This window comes from Oncorhynchus nerka, unplaced genomic scaffold, assembly GCF_034236695.1.
Source record: "Oncorhynchus nerka isolate Pitt River unplaced genomic scaffold, Oner_Uvic_2.0 unplaced_scaffold_454___fragment_2___debris, whole genome shotgun sequence".
NCBI lineage: Eukaryota > Metazoa > Chordata > Actinopteri > Salmoniformes > Salmonidae > Oncorhynchus > Oncorhynchus nerka.
This window is the reverse complement of record NW_027039192.1, coordinates 37,658-49,430: the sequence shown is the minus strand read 5'-3', so window position 1 is coordinate 49,430 and position 11,773 is coordinate 37,658. Positions and strand designations below refer to the sequence as shown.

Below are 11,773 nucleotides of genomic sequence, written 5' to 3'. Positions count from 1 at the left end.
GGAGAGAAGGGCTGTCCAGGGCAGGGAGCCCCAAGGCTGGGTAGATGTGTGAGTGAGACGGGAGGTGGAGGCTCTAGAGGTGGAGGAATGGAGGAAGAGGGGTGGAGAAAGAGGGTTGGCCAGAGTTGAGGCCTCGTGGCTGGGTAGATGTGTGAGAGAGCGAGGAAAGGCCTGGGGAGGTGGAGATGTGGCTGAGGAGGGTGGGAGGTTACTGTAATCAGCTGTGAGGGCCAACATACTGGCTGCATGTCTACATTATGAGTGGCTGTCTGGAGTGTGTGTGTCTTTCTGAGTGTGTGGCTCACTATAGTAGTCTGCCCACTGAATTGCATCTGTCTGTCTATCTGTCTGACAGTAAGTGTGTATATGTCAGTCTATCCATGATGTGTGTGTGTGTGTGTCTCTCACCGTGGAGGGCTGTCCTAGCAGAGGAGCTGGCCTCTGCGGGGGAGGAGGACTTGGAGCGCTGGCTGAAGGGGGATTGTCTGAAACGCTCGTCCAGGAAGGGGCTAGGAGTGGACACACAACCACACACAGACACAGTCAGAGCAGTATCATGCTATAACAGCTCAATAACTAAAACAAATGCTTACGTTAAAATATGCAATCAATATGGAACTGTTTTTAAATAACGTTGCAGAGCTCCAGGCCTCCCAATCTCAATGCTAAACCATAAGCCATATACCAAAACAGACTAACTATAGAAATAGCAGCTAAGCGGAAAAGAAGCCAACAAGGTGAAAAATCTGTTGAGGCACTTTACCCTAATTTGCTCCAAGGACGCCGTACTCCTATGGCTGATACTGTAAAACCCCTTTCACTGCACCTATCCAGTGTATGTGACATAACAACATATTGTTGTTGTTGTTGATGTCGTCTTACCTGCTTATGCCCACCATGTTGCCGTCTTTGTGGTCGTTGGCTTTGCTGACTTTTTCTGCAACACAAAAAACACCACCATATCAAAGAGGGTCATTAACAACAATGACAAATCATTAACAAGCCTTTTGTGGTCATGACGGAACCACGAAGCAGTTATTCAGAGCATATTGATTATTCAACGTGACCGAGTGGTCAGTATTGGTCTGATACTGCTCTAATAAGGAGCAATCTGGGATCTGGGAATCTGGTCAATGGTCTGTCCTTGCATCCAGAGCACCGTCTGTGAATCTGAGAGGGGTAACATTTCCCTAATCATTTAGCTGAAAGACCAATCCCAGATTGTAGCGTATAGTAACATTGTGTTCATAGTAACATCCTGTATAAAAAACCCAGGGAAGTTGCATGGTTGTCCTGTTGCCTTGGTATATACTGTTTTAAGTGGTCAAAGTCAAAGAGATCATATTCAATTACTAGAGGGGCTATGTCATAAACCCTCAAAGTTCCAGAATGGTATGAAAATGGCAGCCATTGTGGCCAGGGAGAAATCCAAACCAGTCTAATTGGAATTAATGGTAGTAGAGGCATAGGTGATGCAGATATCCCTCTAGTGGTGTGGGGGCTGTGCTTTGGCAAAGTGGGTGGGGTTATATCCTTCCTGTTTGGCCCTGTCCGGGGGTGTCCTCGGATGGGGCCACAGTGTCTCCTGACCCCTCCTGTCTCAGCCTCCAGTATTTATGCTGCAGTAGTTTATGTGTCGGGGGGCTAGGGTCAGTTTGTTATATCTGGAGTACTTCTCCTGTCCTATTCGCTGTCCTGTGTAATCTAAGTGTGCGTTCTCTAATTTTCTGCTTCTCTCTTTCTTTCTCTCTCTCGGAGAACCTGAGCCCTAGGACCATGCCCCAGGACTACCTGACATGATGACTCTTTGCTGTCCCCAGTCCACCTGGCCATGCTGCTGCTCCAGTTTCATCTGACCTGAGCCCTAGGACCATGCCCCAGGACTACCTGACATGATGACTCCTTGCTGTCCCCAGTCCACCTGGCCATGCTGCTGCTCCAGTTTCAACTGTTCTGCCTTACTATTATTCTTTGAACATCTTGGCCATGTTCTGTTATAATCTCCACCCGGCACAGCCAGAAGAGGACTGGCCACCCCACATATGCTCTCTCTAATTCTCTCTTTCTTTCTCTCTCTCGGAGGACCTGAGCCCTAGGACCGTGCCCCAGGACTACCTGACATGATGACTCCTTGCTGTCCCCAGTCCACCTGACTGTGCTGCTGCTCCAGTTTCAACTGTTCTGCCTTATTATTATTCGACCATGCTGGTCATTTATGAACATTTGAACATCTTGGCCATGTTCTGTTATAATCTCTACCCGGCACAGCCAGAAGAGGACTGGCCACCTCACATAGCCTGCTTCCTCTCTAGGTTTTGGCCTTTCTAGGGAGTTTTTCCTAGCCACCGTGCTTCTACACCTGCATTGCTTGCTGTTTGAGGTTTTAGGCTGGGTTTCTGTACAGCACTTTGAGATATCAGCTGATGTACGAAGGGCTATATAAATAAATTTGATTTGATTTGATTGTGATTTCACGTATGCAGAAAAATAAAAAGGCATATGATTTTTTTTAACCTAAAATAATGTCATATAATTATAAAGTTTGTACAGGTTTTAGACTGTATAAATAGCCTATGAAATATATGTAAAAGGACCATAAATGTCTCAGTTTGTTTTCTTGTAAAGCTGTGAGTGTTTATAATATGATACAATATCAGTACTTGTTGCATTTACAACTTGTCTAAATCCTATCAACTGATTTCAGCCAGTGGCTGTGGATTGACTGCATTGTTAGTATGGAATGTTGGCATACTGGTTCGAAAAATTAGAAAGTTAGAAAAATGATTGGAACCATTCCACTTAAACTGGCTAAAAAACATACGGTGCAGACAATCTTCAAAATTATTGTTTTACACAATATCTCATCACAGCACACTGGTTGACCAACTCCCTGACCAAAATGGCTGACCTTTTATGCTGTCATAAGAACTTTCATGTCCATTCTAGTATTCAAATTTGCAATTCTATGGTCAGAGTAATAAAACCCAGGGAAGGTGTTTGGTTGTCCCTTGGCTTCAGCAGCCTACTAGTGATGACCTCATTATAGCAGCCTCTTGCTCCCTGGGTGGCACTGCTCTAGTCGCTGCCCCCCCAACCCCTCCTCGCCCCCCACTCCCTAACCCCTCCTCGCCCCCCACTCCCTAACACCCCTCTCCGTCAAACGGTTCGCCAAGGACAGAGGTCTCTCCACGTTGCCATGGTGATGCCACACGGGAGAAATGTAGGGGTGTGGGGCTAGTTGAGAGGGGGGGGGCTAGTGTGTGCAGCCAAGTGTGCTTGAGCCGGCATGTTTGAAAAGGAGTCGAGGAAGAGAGAGAGGAGGGATAGAGAAGGAGAAGAGGGAGGGAGGGACGTGGGGGAAGACAGGCACTTTGTAGACACTGCTCCCCATGGGGGCTTGTGTGTGTCTGCGTGCGTATCTGTGTGTGTGTACTTAGGTGCTCATCGGTGTGTGCATCTCTCTCACTGGAGAGAGATTTTTTGCCACAATTTCCAAGGTGCTACTGTATGAGGCATTTAGGCGTAGCAATCAGAGCTGGGGGGCATGGCCTGGGTCTCCTGTACCCCCCCCCCCACACAACCCCATCTTGGGGGATGCAGGTTCCACTTTAGTGCTCTGCCATCAAGCAATACAAACAGCTGTCTGCCGCCTCAATGTCATGGTCACAGCCAAGCAGGGAAGAAGTGTGTATAAAACCTACAGAGCACATTACAGGTAATATATAGTGTCCCCTAACCGCAGAGCCTCCAGAGGATGGAAGAGAAACATATAGGTTTTATGGCTAAGTATCACACCACATTTCAAGGTTGACACTGAGCACTGAGGTACCAGAGAGAGGTGTGTGTGTGAATGTAGTCAGGGAGGTGTGTGAGGGTACGTGTGTGTGTACAAGTGTGTGTATGTTTGAGAGATTGTGTGTGTCATAAGTGTGTGTGTGTATAATAGAGAACATTGCGCACCTGAGAGTTGGAAGAGGAGCTCGGAGGCCATTTTCACTGATATGTCCTGGGAGAAGAGGTCTTGCTTCTGGGGGCGGGACAACGCTTCAGGGAGGCTGGTCATTGGCTCGCTCTTCTCACACACCCCTAAAGTGCTGAAGGCCAGCAGGTGAGTAGGGGGCGGGGCCGGGCCACTGGCCGGGTCCACCTCCATAGGCTCCGCCTTCACCGTCACCTTCTGGTAGTGGGCCGCGTCCTTGTTGCTTTCTGGGGTAGGGGATTGGATGAGAGGGACAGTGAGTGACAGGGTTGAATCTATGCATTCCTGTGACAACTCCTATCTACACCGAGTACACCAAACATCAGGAATCAAATCAAATGTATTTATATAGCCCTTCTTACATCAGCTGATATCTCAAAGTGCTGTACAGAAACACCTCCCTAATATTGAGTTGGCTGTATGTCCTTTGGCTGGGGGACCATTCTTGATAAACACGGGAATAAGGGATCATGGCTTTAACCTGGATTCACCTGGTCAGTCTATGTCATGGAAAGAGCAGGTGTCAATGTGTATATATGTATTAGTGAGGGAAGTCATTTGCCTTATAGTTTGAGAAAAGCCAGTTTATCCAAAAGGTTATAATATATTTATACCGGGTACAACTCCACTGGCTTTCCTCAAAGCTGACTAGTAAGTGGATTTGATTCCCGGTAATGTCCTAATCTCTGCATTTTACAGATGATGCATGGATGTGTCTCGTTCTCAAAAAATAGATAGCTAAATTCATTAAGCTTTTTAAGCTAAGCATTTAAGCTAAGTTCACCCTACATAGACTTCATATTACCTCATGGATGTTCAAAGAGAAATAACCTTAAAATAAACCTTGTTAATGCCTTTAACAAACCCTGAGGACATTCTGTACATTTAATCAGACAAGATCTCTCATTCCATTCGTACTTCAATCTCCATCCATCAGGAGCACTCTAAACTCCGGATTGTCCTCACTCAACCTCCCCGAAATAATATGAGCCTGAATCCAAATGAAAATGGTTGGAATTCCAAAAATGTTTAATAAAGTCTGGACCATAACATCCATTCAACCCCTAAAGCGCTCCGTTCCTGAGTGGATATTGTCTAGTTATGTGATTACGTAGAGCTAGAGGGCATCACCAGGTCACACACTGGCTCAGGGAGCTAGGCAGCCGGTACAGGTTCATTGGTGTGTATGTATGTGTGTATATATGTATGTATGTACGTGTGTATGTGTGTGTGTGCGTGCGTGTTTGTGTATATATATATATGGTTCACAGAAACACACAACATACAGGAAAGGGGATAGTGTATGGTGTGTGTGTGTGTGTGTGTGGCTCAGTGAAGCACACGAAACAGAAAATATGCTACCACCATTAAATATGAAACAGTACAACAGTAACCTCATTCCAGCCCTATGGGCATTTTGAAGAGGAGGGGGTGTTATGATGTTGTGAACTCAAACGCTTCCTTGAAAACCTTTCAAACCTTTTGCTTCAGCTGCCGTCAAACGAAACAACACTTCTGATTCAACAGCGGTCGTTGTCTTTTCATATCAAGTTTTCGTAAACCAGGGCATCTCTTAGGAGATTTGAAAAAAATCGGGGATGAAATAAAACAACAACGTTGGTTAGAGAATCCCTAACGGAGGAAAAACCTCCCCGTAACCTCCCCCCAACCTCCCCATCGCTCTGGTTATCAGACAGTGTTCAAGAGGTTAGCCAAATAGCAGACGCTAAAAATAGTCCCGGTGGCCGGCAGTACACGGCATCAGGATCTCTGAGGTAACAGATTTTGACTGTCTCGTCCAGGTTGTGTGTGTGTGTGTGTGTGTGTGTGTGTGTGTGTGTGGTGAGGAGCAGCAGGGAGCTCCAGCCATGCTGACACGGATGCTCATGGTGATTATGGATATATGAAATTGGGCCAGTAGCGAGGGGGGAAGAGGTGGGAGGGGGAGGTCAGGAGTACAGGAGAGAGATAGAAGGAAGTTGGAGAGAGAAAGAGTGAGAGAGGGGGGAAGGAGGAAGGGGTGAGAGGGTATGCTGAGGTCAGCAGTGTAGGAGAAAGAGACCGATAGACGGAGAGAGGCAGGGAAGGGTGAGGAGGCAGCGAGGCAGTAGTAACCCAGTGATGACCCTGCCCTCTCTGTGACCTCTCCTCTCCTGGATGGCTGAGCCTGGGAGGGGCGAGGCTAGTCACCGTTGTCTGAACCCGGCCTACATTGTGTGTGTGTGGCGAGGTACAAGCCTGAGTGGTGCATTTACATTCGGAGTTGAAAGTGTATGTGAGTGCGCCAGTGTGTGTGTGTGCATCAAATCTAATTTTATTTGCCACATGCTTCGTAAACAACAGGTGTGGCAGAAAAGTGAAATGCTTACCAAGGTGCATGCTAGAGCAACAGTGTGTGCGGTCGGCCCAGTGTGCCTGTGTGTTTACATGATGTATGTGTGCGCGTCCATCTGAGTGCGTTCTCTTTCCGGACCCAGGTTTTGGGGGCGGTGGTAGCCTAGCCGACCCCACGTCCCCCATCCATCTGGAGACACAACTGACAACCATCGGCCGAGTAATCCCTTAATCAGGTGCCCAGAGCCTGGCAAGAGCAGAGCGGTCGTGGAGGAGGTGGGGGTAGAGAGCACTGCGAGGCCGGGGTCAACCAAGGGACAGGCAGTCTCACGCACGCTCCCGCCTGGGGTTCACCACCCCTGCCATCAGGGGCTGAGCGTACTGTGTACACACACACACACACACACACACACACACACACACACACACAAAGCGAGAGAGCTGGGATAAGTACACTTGCGTCACAGCTGAGATTCATTGAGCGGTCAGACGGTCACACACACAAAACATGTTGCCCACACACACACGCTCAGAAAGTAAATAAACACACTCTCACAGTGAATACACATCAAAGTAGGGGGTCTAAGTGGCCTTTTTTTGTGTCAAATTGCATGGCCTTCACTTACCTATCTAGCACAATAAAACACACACTACACACGTCACTGTATGTCCAGGGCTATGACATTATGTTCTGGCGCCATAAAAAGATGAATCCTGTTCCTAAGTGTGTGTGTGTGTGTGTGTGTGTGTGTGTGTGAGCAGTGGAACACAACATCAGTTCACCTCTAACAGCAAGTAGAGGGGTTGTGACCTGATAACTCCCACTACTCTCTGTACTGTAGTGTAGAATCTCTCACTTGCACAGCTCTGACTGATCATATACGGTGGTTGTATGGTACCATACACCGTCATGATCTCAATGTACACAGGCAGGCTATGTACAGTCTAATGCAGGGCTCTCCAACCCTGTTCCTGGAGAGATACCCTCCTGTATGTTAACTCCAACCCTGTTCCTGGAGAGATACCCTCCTGTAGATTAACTACAACCCTGTTCCTGGAGAGATACCCTCCTGTAGGTTAATTCCAACCCTGTTCCTGGAGAGCTACCCTCCTGTAGGTTAATTCCAACCCTGTTCCTGGAGAGATACCCTCCTGTAGGTTAATTCCAACCCTGTTTCTGGAGAGCTACCCTCCTGTAGGTTAACTCCAACCCTGTTCCTGGAGAGATACCCTCCTGTAGGTTAACTCCAACCCTGTTCCTGGAGAGATACCCTCCTGTAGGTTAACTCCAACCCTGTTCCTGGACAGATACCCTCCTGTAGGTTTTCCCTCCAACCCCAGTTGTAACTAACCTGATTCTGTTTATCAACCAGATATTTATTAGAAGCAGGTGCGCTAGATTAGGGTTGGAGTGAAAACCTACAGGAAGGTATCTCTCCAGGAACAGGGTTGGAGTTAACCTACAGGAGGGTATCTCTCCAGGAACAGGGTTGGAGTTAACCTACAGGAGGGTATCTCTCCAGGAACAGATTTGGAAAACCCTGGTCTAATGTATTGATATCACGTTTACTTGACTTTGTCATATACCTTAACGCTCAATGTATGACAGGTAGGCTATACATAGTCCAATGTATATTATGTTGACATTGTGTGGATTGTGTTTAGGCTACATGCTAATATATTCTGTATCTTTAGAGACAGCCATATGCTATCTAGTATACTGTAATTTTCTCTCTGTATCAGGCTGTATTAACACACTGTACATATCACATTTTATCAGACAAATACATGTCTGCTTTTACTTGACAATGCATTATTCATTTTTGAGACAGAGTGAAAATGACTGCGCTGCTCTGTTTCGCTGTTCACCTTTGACCTTCGGTGTCTGCTCCAATCAGAACGTACAGCCAGTCGGACTGTGTGCGTGTACATAGGTGAGGAGAGGACTAGCAGTAAAGCCCTACAGCGAACAGCCAGACAGCCACACCATTACCGATTCAACACATGTAAAGCTACCGTATCATAGCGCGAGGTATACCTGTGATGCATCGACAGAGGGGGAATACAGAGATGAGCTGGGAGAGACACATGTAAAGCTACCGTATCATAGCGCGAGGTATACCTGTGATGCATCGACAGAGGGGGAATACAGAGATGAGCTGGGAGAGACACATGTAAAGCTACCGTATCATACCGCGAGGTATACCTGTGATGCATCGACAGAGGGGGAATACAGCGATGAGCTGGGAGAGACACATGTAAAGCTACCGTATCATACCGCGAGGTATACCTTTGATGCATCGACAGAGGGGGAATACAGAGATGAGCTGGGAGAGACACATGTAAAGCTACCGTATCATACCGCGAGGTATACCTGTGATGCATCGACAGAGGGGGAATACAGAGATGAGCTGGGAGAGACACATGTAAAGCTACCGTATCATAGCGCGAGGTATACCTGTGATGCATCGACAGAGGGGAATACAGAGATTAGCTGGGAGAGACACATGTAAAGCTACCGTATCATACCGCCCTGTGATGCATCGACAGAGGGGAATACAGAGATGAGCTGGGAGAGACACATGTAAAGCTACCGTATCATAGCTATACCTGTGATGCATCGACAGAGGGGAATACAGAGATGAGCTGGGAGAGACACATGTAAAGCTACCGTATCATAGCGCGAGGTATACCTGTGATGCATCGACAGAGGGGGAATACAGAGATGAGCTGGGAGAGACACATGGATGCCGTCAGGGAGGATCAAAATAAAGGAGGAGAGTACCGGGGAGAGGAACGCCCTGAGGGTGAGAGAGAAGGAAGAAAGATGAGTGAGCGAGAGAAGGAGACGGATAAGAGGAGGAGTCATGAGATGACATCCTCATCCCCTCGCTCTCCCTCTCTGGACGACCTGCTCAGAAAGGGGTGAAGAGTTCAGCTGCTTCAAAAGGATGCAGTGGTGGAAGACAACATGTCAGCTGGGGAGCGAAACAACAGCAGCAGACAGACACTGATCTTAGACCAGTTACCTCTTATTCAGCCAGGAGCGGGAGGGGTGAATCTGGTACATCTGTTCTCAGGTCGGCTGGTACTGTAGCGTTCAATAATTCAGTACAATTATGATGCAACACTTGCACAGAGACTAATGGAGTGGTGTGTTTGTTACAGAGTGAGAGGGGGGCGGAGGGGGGGTTCAAAGACCCAATAGTCCCCTAAGGGGGTGAATGCCTAAAGATATCAGTGCCAATGTAAGACTAGATCTACCAGGGAGGAGGGCACAGAGAGGGCAACAGCCAGGGCACTGAGGCAGAGTGGAACAGGCTTAGCATCAGGATACAGCAGTGCAGTGATGATGAAATTAAACGGCAGGGTCATGTCCTCCCACCCACCACTTGGGCTACATTACCATGTATTCCTGCACTTCATAAATCCAATCAGTTATTGTTATGCAGTACGTGTGGACAATTGATTGTCAGTGTACGGTTTAAACTATACTGAACAAAAATATAAACGGAACATGCAACAATTTCAACTATTTTTACTGAGTTACAGTTCTCATTGAAGGAAATCAGTCCACTGAAAAAAATTAAGTCCTAATCGATGGATTTCACATGACTGGGCAGGGGCAGAGCCATGGGTGGGCCTGGAAGGGCATAGGCCCACCCACTTGGGAGCCAGGCTCACTGACTGGGGAGCCAGGCAAAGCCAAATAGAATGAGTTTTTCCCCACAAAAGGGTTTTTATTACAGACAGAAATACTTTTAAGTTGCACCAGCTGTCCGGGTGGCTGGTCGCACCTGTGTAATGATCATAATGATTAATCAGCATCTTGATATGCCACCTGTCAGGTGGATGGATGATCTTGGCAAAGGAGAAACACTCACTAACAGGGATGTAAACAAATGTGTGCACAAAAATAAGCTTTTTGTGCGTTGGAACATTTCTGGATCTTTTATTTCAGCGCATGAAACCAACATTATACATGTTGGAGTTATATTTTTGTTCAGTATATACAATATATATACAGTGCCTTGCGAAAGTATTCGCCCCCCTTGAACTTTGCGACCTTTTGCCACATTTCAGGCTTCAGGCTTTGTGAAGAATCAACAACAAGTGGGACACAATCATGAAGTGGAACAACATTTATTGGATATTTCAAACTTTTTTAACAAATCAAAAACTGAAAAATTGGGCGTGCAAAATTATTCAGTGCACTTTCAGTGCAGCAAACTCTCTCCAGAAGTTCAGTGAGGATCTCTGAATGATCCAATGTTGACCTAAATGACTAATGATGATAAATACAATCCACCTGTGTGTAATCAAGTCTCCGTATAAATGCACCTGCACTGTGATAGTCTCAGAGGTCCGTTAAAAGCGCAGAGAGCATCATGAAGAACAAGGAACACACCAGGCAGGTCCGAGATACTGTTGTGAAGAAGTTTAAAGCTGGATTTGGATACAAAAAGATTTCCCAAGCTTTAAACATCCCAAGGAGCACTGTGCAAGCGATAATATTGAAATGGAAGGAGTATCAGACCACTGCAAATCTACCAAGACCTGGCCGTCCCTCTAAACTTTCAGCTCATACAAGGAGAAGACTGATCAGAGATGCAGCCAAGAGGCCCATGATCACTCTGGATGAACTGCAGAGATCTACAGCTGAGGTGGGAGACTCTGTCCATAGGACAACAATCAGTCGCATATTGCACAAATCTGGCCTTTATGGAAGAGTGGCAAGAAGAAAGCCATTTCTTAAAGATATCCATAAAAAGTGTCGTTTAAAGTTTGCCACAAGCCACCTGGGAGACACACCAAACATGTGGAAGAAGGTGCTCTGGTCAGATGAAACTAAAATTGAACTTTTTGGCAACAATGCAAAACGTTATGTTTGGCGTAAAAGCAACACAGCTCATCACTCTGAACACACCATCCCCACTGTCAAACATGGTGGTGGCAGCATCATGGTTTGGGCCTGCTTTTCTTCAGCAGGGACATGGAAGATGATTAAGATGGATGGAGCCAAATACAGGACCATTCTGGAAGAAAACCTGATGGAGTCTGCAAAAGACCTGAGACTGGGACAGAGATTTGTCTTCCAACAAGACAATGATCCAAAACATAAAGCAAAATCTACAATGGAATGGTTCAAAAATAAACATATCCAGGTGTTAGAATGGCCAAGTCAAAGTCCAGACCTGAATCCAATCGAGAATCTGTGGAAAGAACTGAAAACTGCTGTTCACAAATGCTCTCCATCCAACCTCACTGAGCTCGAGCTGTTTTGCAAGGAGGAATGGGAAAAAAATTCAGTCTCTCGATGTGCAAAACTGATAGAGATATACCCCAAGTGACTTACAGCTGTAATCACAGCAAAAGGTGGCGCTACAAAGTATTAACTTAAGGGGGCTGAATAATTTTGCACGCCCAATTTTTCAGTTTTTGATTTGTTAAAAAAGTTTG

General features: G+C 46.6%; 1 protein-coding gene across 1 annotated transcript in view; it reads right to left on the bottom strand.

Annotated features, from left to right (window-relative positions):
* Positions 1–291: 291 nt before the first annotated feature.
* Positions 292–11,773, bottom strand: part of LOC115120858 (zinc finger protein 827-like) — a gene marked incomplete at its 5' end in the record, with an annotated part of 48,696 nt that continues 37,214 nt past the window's right edge. Inside the window, 3 exons of the mRNA XM_065014766.1 lie at positions 292–509; positions 883–937; positions 3,961–4,206. Of these exons, the coding sequence (XP_064870838.1) occupies positions 341–509; positions 883–937; positions 3,961–4,206 (470 nt within the window). The remainder of the gene's footprint in view (positions 510–882; positions 938–3,960; positions 4,207–11,773) is intronic.